We start from the raw sequence: 26,027 nt of genomic DNA, 5'->3' as shown, positions 1-26,027 counted from the left end.
TCAAACTGTTCCGAATTATGATTTGAGGCGCCAAAATGAAAATTCAATAAGAGCAATAAGCCCCCTGGTGTCGACTTTCGTAACAAGTTAGTTAACACCTACTGCCGATGAGGGCGCTTCAATCAATCTATGGTAGTACTGGATTAAATTAGGGTTCTGTGGTACTGAATGTAAAATGGAGTAGCAACGTATGGTAAACGAAAACTGAAAAGAGATTTGTTACTCTGGTAAAATCTTCTCGATAACTGAATAGGGAGCGCATTTTGTGCCCTAATGGCCTATTTCTCTTTTCTTCCTATCAATTTTCAGTATTTTGATTATTAAACTGAGAAGAATCTGCTCACGGACTCGATCGAAGTAATATCAAGAAAGCGTTATTCTTCCTAAACAAAGGTAACAAAATGGTTTCTTCCCCCATCTTTATAAAGCCATTCATTCTTTGAAAAATATATTATATAAATCGTCGTTGTTTTACCCATTCTGTATTTTACTGTGGAGTGAACACTTCATTCTGGTGTCTTTAGGCATCTTTGAAGGTGAATTCATTTTCCCCCATTCCTTGTGTATATTGATATTAATAAACGTTTATTTCCAACAGGAGTGATACCCAATTATAGAATACAAATATCAAAATAAATAGTATACATTATAGTCTAAGTTCAATAAAGAGGAAACAACAATGTGATTTTAACCAAAACAAAACATAATATTCCCCAATATCGGTTCAACATCATGCTAACGCCATTCCCATTTGGATATAAATTACAAGGGAATCGGAGTGGAGTTAGATGTTTGAACATAAAAAACTGTCTAGTTCTATAAAGAACTAGGAAATTTTTGCTCAAATATCAAACCCAGGTCGGTGTAATAGAGGATATACAATATTAAATAATTGAAACAACAAATTTTATAAAACTAATAGTTTATTCGTTGATAACATGGGTGGGTTGACATGAAAATGCATTTCAAAAATATAGCAGATTAACTACGCATAGATACATTTCATTTATCATAGAGTATATAGTAAATGATTTATTATAATATGCTTATAAAACTTGCGACATGCAAAAAAATCTTATATCTCAACAGTTTGGACCTCTGAATATATTTATAATGTTGAAGGTGCACCATGTTTATCACACCTGTTTTTGTCGACTCAAAACGTTGATCATCATGTTTCGATCTCGAGGGAAAATTATGTTGCTAAACTTCCTGAATTTCTTGAATGTTCCGAGTCAAAAATTGAGAATATTTTAGATTCAGTTAACCTCAAGAACTTTCCAACAGGTTTGACACATTTAATAACGGCAGGACCATCCTTAGACGATCAATCTAATTTGAGCGTGTTTTTGCTTTTAAATTCCCAGTTTTTCATGGACAAAATTTAGACAATAATTGTCAATATGTACTGCATTGTTTCCTGCTCCTTTTATTATATGAAAATTTTGGTATTAAAGCAATGAGAAAATTCTATTCTATTCTTGGAAGTCAGAGTGAGAATTATGATCAAATAATGAAACAGACTGAATTCAGAATTGTTCAGGTGTGATTGATTAGTTTGTATGTATATATTTTTTGGAATCATTTGAAATCAATTAATGCAAGATGAAAACAATACAAGCGGATGAGAGATCTGTTTGACATATTTACTATTTCTTTCGGTATGACAAAAATGGATCAACCCTTCTTTAAATAAAATTAAAAAATTTCTTTTCTATCCTTCGCATTTCAACAATCAGAAAGTATAGAGCAAGAAACAATCCTTATCAATCTTAACCATACCACTGCTGCTTACAACCATAATGGAACAAAAATTAATCAAAATTGAATCTATGGAAAATTTTCATGATCGATTTAAAAATAATTGCTCAATGAAACTGTCCCTTTAAAATTTTTGGAAATTTCTTAGTGTCTGACTATATTGAGAATGACGAAATGGCGTCTATACCAGCAAGTATAGGTTTTCAGTATGTAGTTTTAAGATTGGATAGGATGATTCTAGAAGTGGAAAGTTATTTTAAATATTTTGTATTCTAGAACGTTTTAGCACCATTCGCTTTTGTAAAAATGTTAGCTAGAGCTTTCTATTCATTTTTTGTTGAACCAAGGTGCTCAATAGTCAAATGAATGAGAACCTTTTTGTCATTCTCAATCGATAATATACTTTGATTAATATGTTCTCAACTTAAATGTACGCTAGCTTTATATATCTAATACTCACTGTATGTGTATAATAAGGCTCTAAAATTTCAATAAATCTCATATTTATATTAAGTATATGCACCATGAATGACTAAATTAACTACGTTATTCAAAAAACTCTCTATGAACTATTCCTATGAATTTCAAGGATTCAGCTCATTTAAAGAATTGACGAAATCTTTCGAATATTCTCTATAACTAGCGATTTGTCCAAACATTGGACACTATGAAATGAAATACGAATGCATCTCATATTGCTTTGCTTCAATTTTTAAACGATTGAAATTAAGATCATTTAATTTTCGAGATGGAAAGTGTAGAAAATTTTGAATTTATGCTCTCTTCATTATACAAACATGAAACATTATGATCATATCTAAGAGATTGCTGGTCACTCGTTCTGTTGCAATCCAAATCCAGGTTTACAGAATATTTTTATAATGCATTTAAAATTTTCCACATTTCACTTTAACATCTCTATTTAGGATGTATCCTGAGAATGCAAACAAATTAATTAATAATTTTCTAATTTCATTAGCCGACTCAGAGAATGCAGTCAATTCTATTTCATGCTGTTATTCGGTTTAACTAGGTTTTTCCAGTCTTAAATTAGTATGTTATTGGTGAAAGTATAATGTTTGATCATTTTTTGGGAGCCACAAATACAACTGCATCATTATTTGAGCTACATATTAATATGGATGAAAATATATTTGTCTATGATGAAATATACCTTTCCACTATTCTTTGAACCATTCATGTGGAATGAAAACAATTTTCGTATATAAAATGGTCTTAGACTAGCGTATGAAGTATTTTTGAAATTCGCAGATGAATTTTTGTACCCATAATACCGGATAAAAACATATTTTCATGATATTTATATCTGAATAGTTCTTAAGATATCTACTGAAAAATCAGCTTTGTCCTCCTGTTGTTGTTGTGGTAGAAACTTTGGCAAAAGAAGACATCGTGGTACCAGGCCATGGATAGGTCGGTGGAACGCTGCGTGCTGTCTGAAGACCAGCCGCAGATTCGGGGTGCAGAAAATTACGCCTTTGTTCGTTCTTTTCCGCCTGAAAATGTTCAATTTTCAATATTTACAGCGGTTGAACCTTGAGAGAGGAAAAACGTAACATCTGTTCGAAATTACTCATTCAGAGGCTGGTACCACATTCTTCTCACCTGTGCTTGTATGCGATTTGCTAACAGATCTGGTAACAGTTCTAGCTGTTCTTGTAGAGCCACTAATTTGTCTTCCATAGTTGTTAATCTTTCCTCTACTGTGTCTTGGCGGGTACTTATATCCGAAACTATTTCGTAAACTGTGTTCTGAGTCTGGAATTGATTTATTAGTACAAGAATTGAATGCTCGGGTGGCATGGATCGAACCATAAACTATACAGAGTGTCCCGAAATTCATGAAACAAAATTAGGTCATACATTTTCAATACAAAATGAGGAGAACCATATTTTTGATTCCTGCCAGGAGGCAGAAAGTTACAGCCCCCTAAAAAGTCTTTTTTTTTCAGAATCCGGTCATACAAAAATAGGGGTCTCCTAATTTTGTCTCGAGAATGTGTGACTAAATTTTGTTGTATGAATTTCGAGATACCCTGTATAACCCCCATACTTACTTTAGCCATGTCAGTTATTGTGTTGGCATTATCCATCAGTTTTCTTTGATCCATTTTGACTTTCCTAAGACTGATGGAAAATGAGTATAAGTAAATCATTCATGATGAGAGGGTGGTAGATGTAGAAATACTCACGCATATATTGCCAAGAGGAATTTTCTCTGATGGGTTCTAACCCTCCCAGGGTTCACCCTCTTAACAAGTCGTGTATGTTTGTATATCAACCATGTTTCTCTGAGTACGTTTGCCGCTGCATTTTTCAACCTCTTTGTTAATTGAGTATCCATCATGAAATTATGAACGTGTTTTTCCGCCCTAGTTAATTCTAATTTCCTAGATACAACTGCTACCAGTAAGGCAGTACAACCTGCGCCCTGAAAAATATTCAGTCAGGGTACCTTTGTTGCATCTTTTTTCCTTGAAGGTTTTTCCACATAGGCGACAATATTCCTAGTATAGAATTTCGAGGTCCAAGCATCATTTGTATGCTCAAAGACAGTTTTAGCATCTCAAATGAATAGTAATAATTACCATTATCCCAGTGCTAACTGCAATGCCTCTACCACAATATGTATTTGGCACAATATCACCAAATCCAACACTTAGAAAAGTAATTGCTATCAACCACATGGCATTAAGAAGATTGGCGTGCTCTTCATCATGATATCTGCAAAATATACATTCATAATGTTTTCTTTTGAATTTTCCAGGGTGTTTCCATCCCCCATGGCTTAATTCAATGTGAATTTTCCCGAAGAAACGATAGATGTGAATTAATGGTCCCTTGAGATACCAAATTTAAATGATTCCAGAGCAGGGACAGAATTAAAATGAACGACTGGTGAGCGAAACTTCAAATTTCATTATTTCAGACTTTAGAGCATTCACGCAGCGAACAGTTATCGATTTTTCCAAGTGGGTATCGTTATTCTTCTCCAGGGAGAAAGATTCAGTTGACGGATAGGAATGGATTCATGTTATAATGTTTGCTGTCGATTCATCATCTTATTCTTTGACGTTCGCTGCTCGACAGGTTCATTTTATTTCAGATTGATGTTGCGCTAAGATCATAACTGATATTTCAAGATTCCTTTAACTTCATGCCTTTGTTACTGGCATCGTTTCAGCATATCGAGAGAAAATTGAAATAGTATCACCACCGAAATATTTCAGTTGATTTTTTTATGTTGAAACAGGCAGATGTGTCTTGTCAACTCACCTCTCGCATTGTCTAAGTGTCCAACTAGCTATTATCCATAATGAAACCATAAAAACGAGGAGAACAGTCCCTGGACAAATTGTCATTAGTGTCTTCAGTACGAATCTCGTGTTGAAATTAATTCGATTCAAAGCTCCTATGCTACGGGAGGAGGCATCTGTGAATAACTTGCTGTGTAATAACATCACTCTGCAGATGAGATACAGACGAAGAAACATAGGCAGGGATAGAGGAACATCGTAGGGTACACTTTTTGAACCAATCATCCCGTTTTTACTATTCGATAATTTTGTTGTCCATACAAAACGGTATTGGCCAGGTATCGGATGTACGGCGCATATCACTAACTCCATTGTTATTTGACTAATTCTCTGCCATGTCATTGCTATTCGCCAATCATCAGCACAATTGTCTATCATGAAGAGCTGCAAATCAAAACAACGAAGAATGACCCTAGGCACTTTCAAACTGAAAATTATTCATAGTAATTATCACGAGAGCAATCTTCCCAATGTCCCAAAAGTAATTTCTGTAAAATCAATTCCATATAACATCTTTGTCCCTATAAAGACGAATTGGCTCGAAAGAACAGAACAGTACTGTTGCATTTTTGATGGCTACAAGTTCACTTCTGATCTAAATATCGATTGTCCAGTATCAACACGCAATTACAGTTTGAAAGTTTCATTCGGTTGTATTGAAAGCATTCAAACATACCCAAGAGAGTTATTAAAGATTCGATATGACGTCCACGAAGGACACGTGAACACGAGGGACAACATAGAACTCAAAAAAATCTACCTCACTGAATTGTTTCGATTATTATAGGAACTTTATGGAAATTTTGCAAAAAGATTCATGAATTTCAACTAAAAACGGGATAAATTACGTTTTATTCAAAGTATTGTTCATCTCAAGTCATTAATTCTTCATATTTCCTCGTCTTTGAAATCAAAAAGTTATAAATTTTCGCCATTTGGTATCTTATTGTTCATAAAAAGGTTAAAGTTCATTAATTAATTAAAGCCACTAAGAAAACAGAATAAATTCGATTGAATCATCCCCATTTGTAAGGACTTACCTGAACTTCTAAAGCGTGATAAGCTACGATGAGGCCTAAGAGGATCACAGTCGAAACAGATATTAAGGTTTTTAGTGCGATGGAATAAAATTCATCCTGAAAAAACCTCTGGATTTCACGAAGTTCTGACGATTTTCTGGAAATACTCACTTTTCCATAAACCCCTGCACTAGACAGCTCATTTTCTATAACCATTATTATAATACCAAACATACCCATAACCAGAGCATAATCACTAATTCTCTTCCGTTTTTCAAAGAGTGCTTTTCTTCTCCCTAATCTAAGTGGATAAACGAAAATTTTTATTCACTAATAGGTAAACCATTTTATTAATAAAAGCAATGCCGCGAACTGGAGAAATTCCAGGCATTATTGTTGTGAATGTGAGAGAAAACAAGAAGAGAGATATAGCTTTCGACAATTTGGCTGGGGCACAACAATACAGGGTGTTTTCAAATGTGTGTCTTGGACAGAAGGTAGAACTCATCAGTATGATCAATTTCTTGTTGTTTCTGATCACAAACGATCTAGGATCGTATTAGGATTTATTTTATCGATGATTTTCGTTATTTGAAAGTGTATTGGTGATTTTTGGTGAAACTCTTCATTTTAGCAGTGCTACCTTCTGTTGAAAAAAGACTCACCTTCAAAAATACCTGTGTGGTTTCTAGATAATGCTCAGATTTCTACTGGATAATAGGTCTGTTATACAGATCCCATTTCTTTTCGAAGGAAATAACGATTTTTCAGTTATGTTCTGTCTTACTTCCAAAATTACTCACCTATAACCAACGTTGGGTTTGTGTTTGAGGCTTCCAGACGATGGACCTTTATATACGCTACCCCCAAGTGTTCGTTCTTCTATGAACCTTGGATATTCCGCATGACCAACAAGTGCAACACCAGGTTCGTCTTGTTGCATTCTTGGCCCAAAATCCTTACTGGAGTTTTTTATCGCCCCAGGTATAGAAATTGTTGAAACTGGCTTTCGTAACTGAAATAATTAATTGGGTTTTTTATGTGAAAACCACTTTCGACGCTGAATTTCAATTTCATTTCGAATGGGTTTCTCTTATTGAAGGGTTTCGTACCGCTTATAAGAGAAAATCGATGAAAATATATTAATTTTTTTAACATTGAACCTGCAGCCCTCACTGAAAATTCGATAATTTTTAATCATCATCATATTGATAGTGTAAACATTCGGAAGCTCTTCGGAGGTTCCCAAATGAATTGTTTACTTTGAAAAATCGATATTTCTCAATATAAAATAGTTTTCGTAATATTGGTAGGCAACGGAGGAGTCTTTCCGTCCCAGTGTTATATGACCCATTTGAAGTTACATGCTATCATCATTTCTGTTGAGTCGTATTTATTTTATGAGAATAATTCCACCCTTGATTTGAGTCCGTATTTTCCTGGGTTTGATAGCAGTCATTAATTCCATTCGGCTACATCATAATGGATTTTGCTCTCAAAACCATACGATTTCAACTAACGGATTAATAAATGTAGGTATATGGCATTTTCATGCTAGATTACAATGAGTTTATCGATGGAAAACATTCCTCATCGAACCCCGAAAATAATCAATGCATAAATGCAGTAGGAACTTGTGAAAAATATACAACTTGGCAGTCCTCGTTGTTTATGCATCTGAAGTCAGAAGTACCTACATAAAGGCTCCCACTGTAGAGCCACCATTAAACTTTTGACCTTTCACAACTCACAGGGGATCGAATCTAATGGTTTTCTGTCTTTTGTATGGTGACGTGCCCTGTCTCATGCTTTACTGAACTGGTAATTCTGAAAGTACCGCAAAAACTCAGTTATCATCAAAAGACAGGAACCCTATTTCGCCTAAATACAGCTGAGAAAACTGGAGAGATTAAACAGCAATGAGAAACTTTTCCATTTATATTCGATTCAGCTGAATGATTCACTTTCTGATCATATCAAAATTGGAATAATAAAAATATAAAATAACTGGTACCTATATTCGTATGTCACTTATATTTGTATATAATTGTATAGTTTTTATGGAATAATTTCATTTTGAGTTAAAATGAAGGAATCAAGCTATGGTTTATAAAAAATCGTTTTTTCCAGGTGTCAAAATGATAATTTGTCAAGAAAAATTTGTCAAAATGGAGTGTCGTGTGAGCTGGCTGAAATTTTAATGAATGGAACGGATCGGATTGAAATGGATATGCAATTAGACTAACAGAACGATCTGTTATGAAAAAGAATCCTCAATATATTGATCCACTAGGATGTATGGCATGGTAATGGCCTCACCAATCAAGTTCCTAATGAGGTAATATTTGCTCCCACAACACTAAAAACTATTCCTTGAATAAATATCAGTATCACACAGTTATAAAATATTCATTATTTTGTAATAACGATTTTCTACTGTACAAACACTTCTACTATGGAACGAAGATCAATTTTCAGGTTCCGCTATGAACTGTGTGAGAATATTGAATAATTTTCTGTTTAAATTTTCTTCAAAGTATTATTTTGCGGTATATTCCAATTTACGATAAAATCTGACGCATGACGAAGCCAAAATATCAGTGTAGAATGTTCAGGTATCAAATGCTTCATGACCATTCGTTTTTTATTTGGAACAACAAAATTTACGACTTCGCTAATGTTATTGTTTGCAATCAAAGTGTGAAAGCAGGTGAACGACCATATTCAGATGAAAAGATCTTCGAAATGACAGGTCACTCGATCCACATTCCCATTCAAAAACTCGAGGGGTAGCTTAGGGCGTTAGGGTAGTGTAATCCTCATTAAAACATGTCCCCATCTTAACAAAAGCTATGTATTTGGTATGTAGACTAGTTTTGAAGGGTGATTTGTTCCGGTGTAGGTATAAACTATAGTTAAAATTTTATAAAAACTATTTAACTTTCTGTTTTTTCCTTGAGATCATTTTTTGTCGCAAAATTTGAACGGGATTTTCTATTCTCGAGAAATATTTATATTTCTTGGTCTTTGAATATTGTCATGCCGAATATCAGAGGCATAATTTTCATGATTTAATGAAAAAATGTACGGAACCCTTCATTTTTGATTCGTGGTAGTGGTTGAACAAGATATATTTATTGAATGTGATGATAATTTGGATTTTTCCGAATCCCATGTTACGTTTTGAGTCGAATATCAGAGAGCAAGATTTAGCATCTTTTCTTATCCAATAATTATTCACCATCATGAAATATCTCAACTCTCAAGATACTGCGTGTTTATTGAATATTGAATAGGCTTGAGGAGAACATCAGCAATACTTAACATCGAAACCACAGAAGCTCACAATATCAGATGAAGATTTTTGCAGAAAAATAGGAGACACTTGACAGAGGAAGAATTTTCGAAAGGAATAATCCCTATTTAATAAAAAACAAAATGAATTCCTAAAGAACCAACATTAAACAGATCTATTTCAAAAAATCTAAATACTTCCATAATCCACATCGAGATTTTCCATTCAATATCATGCATTTTCAAAAATTCAAAAAAATAAGCTGGACACCGCATTTTATTAACTGAAAACAGAATCTTAATGAATGTGTTGAAAATTTTGATAACTCTGTTAATAATCAGTATGAGCTTATTAGGAATTGGCATCTCTTCCTAATCCATGCATTCACGAGAAAAATCTGTTGAGCAAAATGTTTCAGTCTTCTTCATCTAATTATTTGGAAGAGAAAAATCTTATGGAATACAAGATTTTTCATAACAATTAAATAACATGATTTCACATCTTGTATAATGAACATCAAGAAGAAAGGTGTTTAATAAGAGGAAATAAAAAACATTCAATTTCATTATATTCTGAAATGTATAATGAACTACCAATGAATACAGCAAGGAAACAGCATAGAACAAGAGAATATGTAGCAAACTCCTTTTTTCTACGTCTACCTTATTGTATGAAGGGTGTAGCAGCATCTAGAAATGCAATGAAACCTTCCAAATCCAGCTGAATGATCGGACAGGAGCTTTTCAAAATTCTACTAAGAAGAATTTTCACTGAACGAAGGATTATGATGTCGGATTAAAAGTGGATGGCCCCCGTTTTTCCATGAATGGAATTCCCGTAGAAATCTGAAGACACGGTGATCTAATTGCTCTAGCGAATGTATGAATGAAACTAAAAGAAAGCGAAAGAATGAATAATGAGAATTGTGGCTTCATCCCATACATAACAATATGAATGAACAGAGATATCATCCGGAAAAGAGTTTACCTTCACATATGAAAATTTGCACAAGGAATTTCCACGTCGAATTCGTTTTGTTGCTTGTCATTTCGTTAAACGAACAGAAGATACAGGATATACTTGGGGCCAAGGCTTTCTTGTGTCGATTTGAGGTTAGAGTGTTTAACGAGAGGTAAACATTCGAAGTTGGAATGAAAAGAAGGCGACCGACCCACCATACTCCAAGGGGGATGACACTCAGCACTGGATAAATACTGTAAAGGCGCGCTTGGATCGGACATTGCACGCTTGCGCTATTATTTTGGAAAGGGATAGGATCCCTTGCGACACCCCTTTCCTCCGAAAGTTTTCATTCCACTCTCCAACATATGCAGGATTATCTTCCGAAATATCCATTTATTCGTATTGAACTCGAGATACCGATATCTACCCCCGCAGCAATTTTTCAACGAGTCCTTTCCATCCCTTCTTGTTTGCGAAATTTCTACAAGGGGTGAAAAAACCCATGTTCTTCGGGTCCTACTCGAAACTACTTTTAAACAAAAGTCCTCAGGCTGCGAACATCTCCATAGGGCAAATAGAAAACGCACGCGACCCTATCATGAAAGTATACGTTCATCTCTGTCGTTTTTCTTGTCATTCCACTACCCTTAAGCAGATCTTAAAGTTCACCAAGTACATAAGTAACCTTAAAATCAAAACCTCTTTCAACAAGTGTAAAAAAAGGCTGAACACTTCTATATCCCATTCTCATACACGTTTCATTGACCACATAGTGGTTTTCAGTTATCGAAGGTTATTTATTTTCGAAAAACATGAATTTCAGTTCAAATATCTTTGGGAAAAGATGAATATTTCGTTCCTTTTTTATATTTCGATCTCGGATAAGTCTCTACACATGTCAAGGTCATAAACGAATTGAAATTCCATATACAAGCATGCTTATCCAATCTGCTTTCCGAACAATACTACACTTCAACAGCTATTTTTCAGCAGCAATAACTATACTTCAGCACTTAGACCGAACAAGCCAGTTTAACGACCATGCAAAGCAAAGGCGATTTACTTTTGATTTTTAGAGAAACCATTGTCAAATATGAAATGAATAAGAGCAAGTCCATTACCTACTTATTTTCGTAAATACGATTCGATCTTTTCTTCTTCTGCACGTCAATTGGCATCTGCTGCTCGGCGTCATGAAAAACTATCGTTGTTCTGAAAGGAGGCAACTAAAACTATAGTATTTTTATTTTAGCGAATCACTTCCTTTCAGATATATCAATAGAATTCCATACAAGCTCTAGAAAATCCCTTTTTTGTCAATTCCCAAGGTTTGCTGTACCGCACTACTACCTATATTGAAACGATCAACCGTAAAGATTGCTCTAGTCTAGTTTAAAACAACAAGAGTTGGAGAACTCATTTTCGCCTCAACGAATTGGATTGTAAAGTTAACTATTCATAAAATGCGCGAAGCTCATTGTTCTCTTCGCCTACAAGAATTTCCCTTGTGGTTCCTAAAATTAAAGACATCAGCATCCGTCATGAAATGAATTTCCATTTTTTTTAATAGAACCATATTTTTCCTCGCGAGATTTAATGCTAATATTGCGTTATACTCGCTTGTGTGTTTGTGACCATAAAAACCGTTATGGCAACAACAAAAAATCATATTACATCGACAAGTTTCACTTTGCTACGCGACGGAAAAATCGAAGAAAATGTTTTTCTTTAAAGTATGTTTCAGTTTTTTTTGTTTCCTAACTCTGCTATACTTTCTAGTCTGTCCTACTACTTGAAGATTCAGTCGAAACGAAATTGGTGTAATAATTAGGAGTACAAATAGATTTCTGCCACTTCTTCTATTGTGAGTTGATGAGGTTGAGCAGAGCACTCTACCAGTCCAGACAAGATGATATTCTATGATGATATTAATCGGAAATATTCAATTGGGAAGTCCTTTCCTACTTCCATTTTCACTTATGACTATGGCATGTATGAGCAGCGCTCTACTTTATATGGAAATAATATAAATTGGCCCGATTCTTGAAAAACCTCAAGAGATGAGGAGTTCATATAATATACTGCCAGGAAAGTGGAAAAATGTGATGGCCATACTCAAGGAGGATGAAGCTCCAGATTACCTGGTGATAAAATGCTTGACCATTGCTAGTCAACGCAAAGAATGTTCTAGAAGACAAATTTGCAAGAGCGAGGAGTTTTGAGACACCCCAGATACTGGAGTTTATTAGAATTAGGGTTGCAGTGCAGCACAACTCCCCAGATTCATCTAGAATCTGGAATCTGGATGGCAATACTTTGGCTAAAACGTGAAGTATTGCTTTTTCACAAAAAAATCCTAGTTGTTGTTAGAAAACGACAGAAATTTATTTGTACTCCTCATAAGTCTCACCATGTGTATAAATTCGTGATCAACCGCTTTTAGCACCTTTCATTCCGCGTAAAATTCGTAATGGCTCGTACAAAATCGAACTAATCTTCCATACAGTGGCGTTTTTTCGTAGAGAATCAGATCTTATATCCACACAATGCGTTTTTATAGGCAGGGTTGCATATATCATACCTGACGAAAGTTTCGCATAGCACCATTGATACGTAGGGAATCGGCGGCTATCATAGCAATTCCTCCTTCCCTGTCACTGTGGTCCCTTAGTTGTCTTAGGGATGTTGAGGCGGCCGATCCATGTACGCAATTCTTTCCGCAGCACGGCTTTGACGCTTCCGGTTGAGAACTTTGCCTGATAATTCTCGATCCTGGTAGAGAAGGTAATACTGATTGGTCCTCCGGGCACAAACTGCACGACATCTGAAATTTACATCGTCCAAGTTCTAACTTGACCGAACACCACTACCCGGTTTAAGTAGGGATTGCAAGGCGGAGGGATAGCTCTTCAGGAAGAAGTCTAACGCATCCATCCATATGATGAAGACGAGAATTTTGTCGAGGATGAAGCCTCAGAAAAAAAAACCTTGAATGGAATTCATCTGCTTGTCTACATGAAGCCCTTCATAAATCTGGGAAACTCTTGGACAAGTACTGTGGAATCATCGATTTAACACAACTATAAACTTCCCAGGAAAAGTAGAAGAAGAAGTAAACGTATTGAAATGTACCAAACATTGGAAGATGACAAAAATCCCCACAGACAAATTTGTGACGCCAGTAGTACTGAAAAATCTAATAGAAACAACCGGGAATTCGAAATTTAAACAATTTATGTGTTTGATATTGAATGTGTGCTTTGTTGGGGAATGGTGTTTTTATACTCCAATAAGTGTGATTTGGCAGTCGCATTTTCAAAGCAATTTCTCCAAGATGAGTGAATCCATGTGAGGTGTCATTCTGACAATTTACTCCTAGTCTGAAATTTTCGAGTTGGGTTGTGTTGTAAAGAATAAATGCTCCCTAGCCTATAACAAAAAAAAAAATATATTGAATAAAGTTACGATTAGAAAACTCCTGGCCAAAAAATATTTCAGGAGGTGTTTGTTTGCAGTGTAGTATTTATAAATATCTGGAGTTTAAAGTTCACAATATTCATTGAATCATTATGCTCATTTCTAAATGAAATAAATACGTATATTTAGAAACCAATATCTTTACTGTTCGACAAATATAACGTGTTGATGAAGAATGGATTTTACTACATAATAATATATGGATATTTCCTTCAACATTTCCATTGAAAATCGGGTTCATATAAGAATCAATAACATTCATTCTCTCATTGTTTGTTCAACTCTCCTACCTAAACAAATAATCGGGAGTTGAAAAATCGAGACAACTTGCTGCTCAAAAGTGCAATTTTCATGATTATTCGATGTTCGATAACAACAAGAAAATTGTTGGTATAATTACCAACAACAATTTTCTATGAAAATAAAAGGATGAAATTTTATCTTCATCACTTCCTAAACAGTGTTTTCGTTTTTTTTTCTTAATATTCTCGATTGTTTTATAGTTGGTAAGTTTTGTTGCACCAACTACCAAGCGTATAGGATGATTCACTTTGAATTCTTTCGGGATCTCGCATATGTTCTAAATATAAATAGTTATAGCGAACACAAAACGATAATTTAATATTAATTTATTGTATTAAGTTCCAGAAATGGTTCTAACATTTCTGCTGTCAGAATTCGGAAATGAGTAAAGATATGAAGGTAGGAATGAAGTCGATTCAATGTTGAGAATATGAATCCAGTAACTCATGCAGAAAACCACATGCGATGGATTCTGCTATTGCAAAGCTATAGCACTTCTATCAACAAATTCTACAATGCTTTACTTGATTAGATCACAACTGCTTCCTCCATAGAACAAAATATGTAGCAAGTTGCATCACTCTCTACAAAAACGTATTTTGTTTATTTTACTCACCGGTGTGTTGAGGCATGGACAGTTGCATTGGTGTATCGAATTCATGCTTTCCCTTGAAACAGATTTGCAAATCCTCAAGATGGAGGTCGGTGTATGAGAGGTTCGTCGTTCTAAATAGTTTCTTGGAGATGTGTGTGGAGCCAGTTGAAATGCGTTTGAAGAACTCCTGTTCCGTATCGGTATGTTTGACGGAAGATTAGGCTTACACCCTTTGATATCAAGCCTGTAATATGAGGGACCGGGATGACGATAGATGTGACAATTCCCAATGCAAATAATGACAGCAATCTCATTTGAGTTCATTGATTGTGCCCATGTTCATTCCAAAACATCGAAAGAGCTGAATGCCCTCAGAAATCAAAAATTTCGAATTAGGAGCCTCTTTGGAATTTTCTTTTCAAATTGCAAAATCAGGGGTTCGTTTTTCCGAAAACAAGAACAAGAAAAATGCTTCTACTCATTCAGTTAGGACCATACAGGATGTAACTGTCCCTGCAGCGATAATATCATATTTTTTCACACTTACCAGAATTCTTAAGCTTCGAAAAAGCTTGTATAATTGTTTCCCCTGAACAGAAACGGAAACTTCACTTGATGAAGCTCATATCCATCAAGATATTTCGGATTCTCGAAAGAAATTCAGGTACATCGAACACATCGCACATCGACATTTCAGAAGTTTATGATCCGACATTAATTTTTCATATGCAGGCATCTAAATATAGTTTGTTTGTACAGATACACTTCTGAAGCCTATTTTCTGATCACGCCGGGACAATGTCTGCATTTTGTTTCTGTTCTCAGGGGTTTCCTTCCTTTTTACACTGATATACTCGCAGAATAATATGTATGATTGATAGATATGTTATGGCTCATTTTTAGAAGTATTAATGAGTCTGATAGAGCCTTATTTCTCCATTATATGGAGTAGAAAAGTCCTGAATGCCTTTGCCCCAAACTGCCTTGTTTCCGAAATACAAGGCTTTATATACCCTGACGACAGGGTATTCCATGTTAAATAATCACCTTTCTGAGGTGTTCCTTTTTACAAAGTCTTCAAATATCTCAAGCCGTTGAGTATGTTCGCAATGTTCATGAAACATCCTGTATAATAGCTCAACGCTGCCAGAAAGGTTTTGAGAACAGGATGTGGAATTTTTCGGTTATAGTGTGCTTTGGCTATCTCTACCTTCCTGCGAGAATTATCCAAATTTGTAATTTGCTCGAATTGAACTTACCTGCAATGGAGTTCTATATCAGGTACGGATCTAGTGTTATTTTCTTCAACGCAAATAGAACCATCCTCTTCGCTGTCCGAAAAGACGGACAGCTGAGGATGGTGAGATGATACCAGAAATGTCGTACATTCCTGTCTCATCAGAACCGGTTTAGAATAATTCGATGTGGAAGAGGCACTGGTGAGGGTTGGATGTCCTATTAATAGGCTAGCAGTCTCGTCTTGGTTGCTCATGATAGACGGAATCTATCTCGATCTTGGTCCTGGAACAAGAATGCACCCTTAAAATTCAAAATTGAGGGTATGTGATTCGTATTATGACAAGGCTATAAACTAAATGAACCAAATACTGGAGTCCGAATACTGGATTTTATAATGAAATCGTTGAAGAGAGAGAATTCAGATAACTTCTCTCGATATGAAGCCATAAATCATCAGAGTAAATATTTCTGGATAGAACAACGGAATGGGATATGTAAATCGAACAGATCAGATGTCCACAAGCGGAAAATTGGCAGTTAAGTTTTTATTTTTAAACATTCTAAAATCCGAATTTAACAGCATGACTGAAAATTAATCGCGAATTTTCTATTTCGTCGAAAAAGATATTGGTCGTAACTAGCTGCTGCTTCATGAGAATATTTCTGAACCTCACTTTATATCCAGTTATAAACACCAGCTTTTATGGACATATACAGAGCAATAATTCATGGAGATATTTCGTAATTTCACAGTAATGACGATTTCATAACCGTCAAAACGGATCTACATTTTACATATATGATTCGTCTTTCTCATTTTCAAACCAGAATCGGATAATCATCCGTTTCTACGAAAATTTGCTGCCACACAAGATGGTTGAAACCTTGGAGATCCCTGCTTGTAAAGGCATAAAGGGTGTGGTGGCGTGCAGAAATCTGGCTGGTAGAAGTTGTGGTAATCAATTATGGGGCAATAGTCTGGCATGCCAAGGCAAGTCAGAACAGTACGAGGAAGAGCCATGACAAGACACAAACACTAGCCTCACTGAAGCTATAAGAACAAGCCCAACTAAGGCATTGGAGATGTCATCTTGTGTTAGATATATTAGCCCATGATGCCATCCTAAGAATATCCAGGCAAGAATCTAGAATCTAGAGTTCTTCTGATTCGGATGCAGAACTCCCACTTATTTAGCTTACGAGCCGCCACTGTTCCAGAGAAATGAGCTCTCAAAGCGAGTGCTGGATACTCGAAATAATTGATGGAGATTTCCCATAACAATAACGTTTTCGGACTACAACTTCCAATTTCCTCTCTCCGAATTGCTGGAAGGATAGATGCAGAAATATTTAGTACCATATTCTATTTATATTCGTTGGCTATGCCATTATCTTCGATCCAATACACCTCGAAACCAGGAATAATAGGGGAACTTTGGTAATTCCACCACATCATTTTCAAAAATACCTCTCTCTGAATTAATTCAGGCAATGAATTTATTGTTATCTCTTACAAGATCTCTATTTCAATTACATGTTTTTCCTTTATAGTGCTCGTCCTTGTTTATTACCCCACAGCAGATGGGCAATATTGTTAACTTTATTAAGGCTAGTCATTTTATATAAGACAATCATTTCTTGTATCCACTATTTCGTAATTCATGACAATTTTGTTACATATATTTTCCTGGACACAAAATTTAACTTCTACTAAAAAACCCTTCGATACGAAACGACTATTTCGTATAGTAAATTAGTTTCACTCTATAAGACTGAATTAAAAACGGATGCAGTTCTAAATTGAAAAGGCTAACTACAGATAAAATATAATGTACAAAATTAACACCGGTACCTGACTCAGTTTATGATGAACATCAGGCGATTAGACAAACGGGACACGCAAAAACAAAATTACCTACGAACTGAAGAGACGGAAATAGGTATCGTAAAGCTAAGAATGCCCATGTTAGCATGTAACCTACCTATAGAGCTCCAGTGTTATGGAAATCGATTGATTAAACGATCTTCATAATAAGAAGATATAGAGCTCAATATTGATATAAAATATCATTTACTGTATCGCTGTATCATTTTTTACAAGTTTTTTATCTTCAGAGTTAGGTATTCTTGCTATCTCTGAATGTAATTATTTCTTGTGCTTGAAGAACAGTCCATCACATTGAATTAATGAACAGTGCACCATAAAGCTCGCGTTCTATTGATTTTCATGTTCGATAGCGTATTATCGAAAAGCGAATAAATGAATCACGGAAATCGTAAAAACTGAGATATTTTGTTCAATTATATTTCTGAACGTGAGTTCGAAATACGGGAATGGAAATCATATTAAGTGCGATTCGATACGGTTCTATTTCGGAATTTACAATCAGACCAGATAGATATCCCTTCCTTTCATATGAATATCAAACATGGAATAAACAGTATCTAGTTTCGGTAGTGGGCGTCAGATGGCAATGAAAATTTATGGAATAGATGAGGAAATATAGGAAAACCTCAGTAGTGACATAAGGACTTTCAATTCATACACGATGAGAACTCTCAGTTCAAAGATCAGGCTCTTACTCTTGAGCTGAAGTGCGTATCTCTTCTCTTATACGAGTTACTATTATGATATCCCATAATACGGTGTTCGATTGACATTTTCGTTAATAAAAATTCATATAAGGTCTTCCAATTAATATGAAAACGGTACGCGTGCGTCACCTGTTCAGACAACGAGTACATTTCGTCACACGAGGCGCAAGCGCCCTATGCTATCAGTTAAATCCGACTGTCACTTATCGTGATAGTTGAGGAGTTTGTCAGATTTTGTACTTTTCTCAATTTGGCCAACTGTTGGGAACAAAATATCTCAGAATTGTCATCTTTTGCCTGCCTGCTCTGAATCAGGCGACTTTTTTAGTTCCTTGGAAATTACTCCCAAACATGGATCAATTTCTTACGATCGAATTAAACTTTCATGTACTTTTTGCGCCCATCAACACTGGTCTAAACGCGTAATCACAGAAAGTGCATTTTATTGTTCAGTCATATTCTAGTTATGGCAGATAACTCAGACTGTGGGGATATTTAATCGTTTTTCCGTTCATTGAAGGTTCCGCTAGTGTTAACACAAATAATCGATACCCTAATAAAATCTAAGTTTGAGGCAAACTACCTATCTTAATATCGTATATGTTGATGATGGCTGAGTAAATCACTTATATACGATGTGATGTACATTTTACGCACCGATTCGGATTTATATGTGAATGTATCTATACCTAATCGATCTGAACATAAAATTTTTCCAAATATTGAATTGATGTGGCCCATAATTGAAGTGCTTGATTTTCAGTAGGATGAGTATTTTCCGCAACAACTGTTATAATTGGATCTGCTACCTAACAATAAAATATTTGACAAGGGAAAGATTCATTCCTAGAATACATTACTCTCAAATTCAATTAAAGTCATCCCGAGTACTTCCCTATATTTATGGAGCTACAAAGGAAGCTCGAAACAGACAGAAAATCTGAATAATGCTCCATCATTATGTGTTTTTATTTCTATTATCGTTCATTCCACTTCGTAGCGAGAATTTGGGTTTTCTTCCTGGAATTTCCCCAACTTTCTGTGAAGATTATTCGAATATTATTTCGAACAATCAGCGAAGTTTGAGTTTCGGAACCGTCTAGATTCTTCACGGGATTGCAGTAAAGCAAACAATTCTATTCGAATATAAAATAATTAGCATTTTCGAGGAGATATAAATAGTTCCTTTTCAGCTGTATACCCAATTATTTCTTTTTACGTCGTTGAGTTGTTTCTATAACATCGATCCCAATTACCCCTTGCATTTCCTGAGTGAACACTACGGTGAATTTAAAAGTATATCCACCTAGGGTGCCATCGTGTTGTAGTAAACAAATCAGTGAGCAACTAGAATCATGGAAAGAGTAGATTAAAGGTTCTCATCTGTATTGAATTTTCGCATTGTGGTTGCAAAATGGTGAAAGCTCTACTTGAAGTGTAGTTCTTCCAATATAAAGCTACCACAATAGCTTCTTTTTCCACCTGAATGAGCTCTTGTGATAGGGGAACACGTGTTATGATGAAATCTCATCGCTAGTCAAAATCAAGTCCTTCTTTATAATTTTTATGATAGATTTTCAGCAAGTATCGGCCACATCAATTAAATATTCCTTTAATGTTGCAATTTTTACTAGTAGTCGTAATAACTCCATTTTGGCTGTTCTTTTTGTGTTGATATATGCATTAAAAGTCATTTAACGATATATTATAAATTACGACTGATTACAATAATTATGTTCAGAATGGAGATGTATATACATTTTGACGGTCATATTTTGAAATGAACCTTGTATGATAAATCATTTGAACTGACAAAGAGGTATATCATATCACTATTAGTATATTCGGTCCTTCTGCCACAGGTTCGATAAGCTTCCTCTGAAATCGCAATCAGGCAATTGCAATCATTGAAATCTAATTAAGAATATAGTGCAAATTAGATTTCCGATAGTTAATGGCATTGATTGTTTTATAATAGAATCAATGCAGACCTCACTAGAGTGGGTGCTCCATTATTTTTAATATTCTCTATCGATCGAATTGTTTAATCTGTTCGATGTATGTTATTTTCCAGATTAATTCGTATTGATGTACGTATGGAAATGTTGTGCATTCGCCTGAAGATAATGTTTCTATTTGTGTAACTTACATATGATCATTATGGAAGTTATTGAGTATGGATTTTACTTTATAAATATCAGAATAATTTAGGCATCTGAATTATAAAGTGTATTGCTGGGTATTTCTTTAGGTTTCACCGGTAATAATGATTGTATTGGCTCGGAACCTTCTTTCATACTTTGATTCAAAATTGGAAATAACATTATTTCCCTTGATCCTATGACGAAAGACATGAAGTTTTTGGCATTTAAAATTTATTGCGTGGTAAATATGCAATGGGAAAGAGTGTAACGAATCAGCATGGATACAAAATATTGGACGCACGCAATAGCTGAAACCATAAGGGTGGGGGTTGAAGACTAGATGAGACAAGTAGAGAACATCTTTGTGGTAGAAAAAGGACAGTGAACGTGTCACACGAAAAGTGGGACTTTTTCGCTAGTAACACAATAATTCTACCTTTAGCCATATCTTCTGACTTCCATCTTGCATGCGAGGCACATTTTCTTGCGATTGCCACTGGGAGAATTCAATGTTCGAATGATCTGAAAAACAAATTTGTCCGCGACTTTTTTTGATATGTTAGTTCAGACCGAAACGCCTTCAACTCCGTTTGAATCTCTGGTCATACTACATGCTTTTCTACTTCAATTGGACGCCGGCGTCGAAATAGCGGCGCGCGTTTCAGGTGAGGGTCAACCCCACCCCATACTCTATGTTATCAATCGGTTTCTCCTACAAATAGGGTGTTCAGCTGATTACACGTATACATTTTTGTTAATTTTGCTCTCTTCCATTCTGATCTTACATTCGAGCTTATTTTCTTAAGGGGGTCTTAATGCAACCCCTTTAGATTGATCCCAAAATAAGAAGCTATCCAAAGTCAGTATATCGAAGGCTATCTTCCTAAAATTGTCATTGCTAAAATGATAGGTAGTTTATTCAACACGGTTGCTGCCTTTGACTAGCTCAAATAGTTCTCATTTTCGAATTTTTTGTCTCGCTGTGTTACACCTTTCCCAAGCACTATGACCTATGACTACAGCGGGACGATTGAGGGTTAATTGGTGGTGGAAGATCGTTATGATATGAGCTTCTGCCAGCTCGTCTCTCGTATTCAATGTGGCTTCTACTCTTTCAAAGAGGGAATCGTGTGGATTTTATAAGGAGGTTCCGCTCTTTCATTTGAAAACTTTTCACCCTAGCGAGGAAATAAAGTACTGGGGTAGAGATTTCTGGAAATATAATTTCATCATTTCCGAGGGAAGCTTTCTAGTATTTTTGAATGGGGGGATTGTAGATTCCCTCGAAAATTGCAATGTGAAATTATACATATTATCAAGTAGTTTCTACTCCCCCTTGAAAAATAGCTCTCCGCGAATTTTTGATATCGACTCAAACCTGTTTTGATTAATGATATTTATTAACTGTTATTTGCCAGAATTGAATGCTTGAAAGTTTCGTTTCTGGTTTAATTCATTACATATTTGAATCTGAAAATTAATGATACATCACTTCGAATGACGAAATTGAAAGTGTTTTGTTGTGTTTATGGTTGCAATAGTTCGAATAACCAACGGGAAAGATAATGATGGCGAAGTAACCGAAGTAAGATGCGGAAAAATTAAGAATATTTCCACTAAATTGTTTGTTGGATGGAAATACTCATAAATTTCCATCAACCTGCTCTGTAATGCATCTCCAATTGGATTTGAATATCTTGTAATTTCTGTGGGTGTGGAAAACAGTATTCAATCGTTAATATCATATGTAAATTCAAAGTAGCAACACGACTTCAAATCATTAATTTCTCACAAATAACTGTATGCAAAATCGCAAAGCAAAATTACCTACCTATAGCGTTTGAATATTTCGCCACTAGGTGGCTTGAAGATCTTCAATCGAGTTCAGTGTTGCGGCAGAGTTACTCTCTGGTTGCGGACACAGATTACAGAGTCTGTGATTTTTTGACCATAGAGTTATTGAACTCTATGGTTTCTATTGAGCTCTATGGAATCCATAGAGGTTTTGACCAGAGAACAGGTTATCTGTGGTCTCTGGTTTTGACAATCAAATCAATATCGTGTTCTGTAGTTTGCAAAATTTGTGATTATATTTTGTTTGAAAAACATATATCTCTAGCTACTCCATTATTGTTATATTATTCTAGTGAGAGTTCATTACAAATATTGTAATTATTCAAATTTGAGTTGCCGAAATTATCATGATTGTGCGATTGTTGCTATGTCAGCATTTGAACATACATTCCCCTTGGAATAATCTTGACAATATTTGAATAAATATTTATTGAACAATTTTACCATTCCAGGCATCGAAGGCGCAATGGAGTTCTAAAAGAGTTTAGTCTTCCTCATATTATGTTACCTGCCTGCACTACTGTTCATGTAAAGATTCAAAGCATTGAAATTTAATATGAATAAGCTGCTGAGAACTGTTCGCATAAACAATAATAGAGATGAAGTCATTAAAAAATCTATAGTAGAACAGCTTTCGAACAGTGTGAAAGAGCTACAATATAGTGGAATTGAAGAGAATCGTTCTCAACATTGTATCAATCCTACCGAAGCAGCAAATCAGCTTTGTACAATAATAGAAGCTCTTTTTCTACATGGACTCAAAGACTCGCTGAAATATCGGTTCCAAAAAGTAATAGCAGATGTTGATACCAGGCCTGAGCCTAATTTCTGGGCTCCCCTTCTTGTTATTTCGCACAAGGAAATCATCGATCAGGTGAGGTTACCAATTTACATATGTTTAATGAGACTACGAAACTGCATTTCGTTGATATAACTTCTATTGTTCATTATTTTCAACTTTTAGATAATGAAATTATCACAAATTACCACTGAAACAGGCCAGTGTCGAGCTTGGATAAGGCAAGCTCTTAATGACTGCCTGTTGTCATCATATCTTCTAACGATGAGACGGGAAAGCTCAGCATTGAAGAATTTCTATAGAATTGGGGCATTTATTCGTGATAGTGATCTATTAGATGTTGCTCAAAAGTTGATTGAAGGTTTTGAAGGTTTCAAAACTGTAACATTACCTTGCAATTCAAGTCTGTTGAATACCTGGCCACCTTCTAGTCTTTATTTGGCTGGAATTTGGGCTCCAACTCTGAAAACATGCCCTTTGGCTCCTTGTGATGATGTTGCTCAGTCAATTGAGGTAGCAGCAATGCACAAGGACAATATATCAGATTCCAACTCCCTGAGTTCTGCCATGTCTGTCACATCCCAGAGTTCAGGGTTTAGGCAAATGATGGCTTTCAATGAGGATGAAGTACTAAAAATGATCTTGACAAAAGATCAAAGTAAGCCTTCCTCTAATAATATAAGCCCAAAAGAAACGAGGACACCCCCAGTTATTAACCAAGTCAGGCAAGAAAGTATTACTGAAGAGAAAGTCCAATGCAACTTTGGAAATTCTCTGAATAGAGGTACTGGGTGGTCATTTGATGAAAATTTTGATACAGAAGGAATTGCTTCTGCTTCCAACGAATCACCAGTGAAGGGTATCGAAGAGCAATCCTCATTAGAGGAAAGTTTTAACGCTCTTGTTGATAGTTATAATGTTATTGGGGGAGATTATATAAGAACTCCAAATTTGAAAGACGTTTGGCAGAAAATAGATGATATGCATATCAATGTGGTGCTAGATGAGAAACCTGTAAATAACAATGTGAGTTCATTCCATTCCAGATTTTTATAACCATTGTTCATTTTTGTTTTCAATTTAACATTAAATCTCTTACGTTAGGAAAATGGCCCTAAGGAAACTGTTCCAAATGTGGCTACATTGAAAAATGAATCCAAAGCATTGGCTGTACAGTTGGGAGAAATATGCAAGGAAAAAGGATTGGACAAACAGAATTTTGAATGTTTTGGGTGTAGAGCCCCATTTATATCAGACCAGAAAATAAAGTAAGTGTTGAGTTATGATATGACAGACTGCTGATTTTTCTTATGTTAGCCTTTGTGCCTTTACTGGAGACTACTATTGTGATAGCTGTATGAGTGATAAAAGTATTCCAATCCCTGCTCGAATTATACACAACTGGGATTTCAGTCCTTACCCAGTTTCCCAGAGATCCTACAACTATATTAATGAAATCAAAGAAAATCCTGTTATTGATTTCAAGGTAAAAAAATTGCAAAGGTGAAGTTCCTTTGAAATATGATTGGATTATAGGTTTTAAATCCCTTCATCTATGGTGTAGTCAAAGAAATGGCAGAACTACAAAACTTACGCAATCAACTTAACTACCTACGAGCGTATCTTTATACTTGTCGAGAACCTATCATAGGAGAACTACAAAAACTGCTTTATCCAAGAGAATACATGTATGAGCATGTCCATAGTTATTCAGTGAATGTGAGTATCTTAATCCCAGATAAACTGTAGCCTAATACCAAATAATAAACTTGGTCAATACATGATACTTATTTGACTTCCTGTTATTCCCCCATGTCTTTAAATTGAAGTGTTGTATATTTCATTTGAAATTGTAGGACCTTTCAGAAATATCTAATGGGTTATTAGTTCAATGTATTCAGCAGGGCATTGATTTTGGAAAAGAGCATGTTAACACGTGCTGGTTGTGTAGCCAAAAAGGTTTCATTTGTGAGGTATGCAATAAACCCAAAACCATATTCCCATTCGATGTAGAAAATGTTTATATTGTAAGTATTGCCAAATATTCTATCGAGTTCTCCTGAACTGAATTAACTGGTTCTTTTTATTTTAGTGTAACTACTGTAATGCTGTATACCACAAACATTGTCTCACAAAACATAAACCCTGTCCAAAATGTAGAAGAAAGAAGGAAAGAGAAGATTTATCATCGTTGCTATCTGCAACTCTCGATTAATTTCGAGATAATTTAATTTTCAACCTTTCTTGTGTTGGTATGAATGTTATTTATTTGCAGTTTCACTAATAAATTCTTAATAAAAGAAATGTTTTTTGATCGGTGATGTTTATTCTCAGCTTACTTCATCTTCTGAAATTATTTGGGGTTTTCACTACCAGTCTCTGAAACAAATCATTTAAAAAATTGAAATAATCGACTTGCTCCTGCGTACATACTAATTATTTCAATTTTTAAATTGATTATGTTTCAGAGACTGAGTGAAAACCCTAAAGAATTTTAGAAGATGCAGAGTCCTCCTAGATCGAATATTTATCGATAGTTTTACCTCAACAATTATTATATTTGCGCATAATTCCTCGGAATTGGTGGGGATCATGGGTTAATTGATACTATGTAAATAATTTAAAAAAGTGTTTAATCAACAAAT

At 35.2% G+C, this 26,027-nt stretch overlaps 2 protein-coding genes across 8 annotated transcripts; one reads left to right on the top strand and one right to left on the bottom strand.

Annotated features, from left to right (window-relative positions):
• The first annotated feature begins 151 nt into the window (after positions 1-151).
• Positions 152-25,696, top strand: LOC123321413 (sorting nexin-29). 4 transcript variants are annotated; one of them, XM_044908988.1, is made up of 10 exons: positions 152-393; positions 4,550-4,680; positions 8,249-8,456; positions 23,036-23,457; positions 23,548-24,408; positions 24,487-24,650; positions 24,700-24,868; positions 24,919-25,101; positions 25,239-25,409; positions 25,475-25,696. In XM_044908988.1, the coding sequence occupies exons 4-10, from the start codon at positions 23,140-23,142 to the stop codon at positions 25,595-25,597; spliced, it is 1,989 nt and encodes a 662-aa protein (XP_044764923.1). In that variant the 5' UTR covers positions 152-393; positions 4,550-4,680; positions 8,249-8,456; positions 23,036-23,139; the 3' UTR covers positions 25,598-25,696. The 4 variants fall into 4 exon arrangements, with proteins under 4 accessions (XP_044764923.1, XP_044764924.1, XP_044764926.1 ...); XM_044908989.1 differs by lacking the exon at positions 4,550-4,680; XM_044908990.1 differs by lacking the exons at positions 152-393; positions 4,550-4,680; positions 8,249-8,456 and adding an exon at positions 22,789-22,897.
• On the bottom strand, positions 906-21,353 carry LOC123321412 (small conductance calcium-activated potassium channel protein). Of its 4 annotated transcripts, XM_044908984.1 has the most exons (13): positions 21,166-21,353; positions 16,011-16,272; positions 14,773-14,995; positions 12,958-13,200; positions 6,922-7,133; positions 6,290-6,419; positions 6,140-6,235; positions 5,059-5,483; positions 4,371-4,506; positions 3,975-4,213; positions 3,840-3,909; positions 3,388-3,540; positions 906-3,278 (listed from the first exon to the last, which is right to left on the bottom strand). In XM_044908984.1, the coding sequence occupies exons 2-13, from the start codon at positions 16,241-16,243 to the stop codon at positions 3,120-3,122; spliced, it is 2,319 nt and encodes a 772-aa protein (XP_044764919.1). In that variant the 5' UTR covers positions 16,244-16,272; positions 21,166-21,353; the 3' UTR covers positions 906-3,119. The 4 variants fall into 4 exon arrangements, with proteins under 4 accessions (XP_044764919.1, XP_044764920.1, XP_044764921.1 ...); XM_044908985.1 differs by lacking the exon at positions 12,958-13,200; XM_044908986.1 differs by lacking the exons at positions 16,011-16,272; positions 21,166-21,353 and adding an exon at positions 15,299-15,442.
• Positions 25,697-26,027: the final 331 nt, after the last annotated feature.

This window comes from Coccinella septempunctata, chromosome X, assembly GCF_907165205.1.
Source record: "Coccinella septempunctata chromosome X, icCocSept1.1, whole genome shotgun sequence".
Lineage (NCBI taxonomy): Eukaryota > Metazoa > Arthropoda > Insecta > Coleoptera > Coccinellidae > Coccinella > Coccinella septempunctata.
The sequence above is the reverse complement of the archived record's forward strand: the minus strand, read 5'-3'. Positions and strand labels throughout refer to the sequence as shown.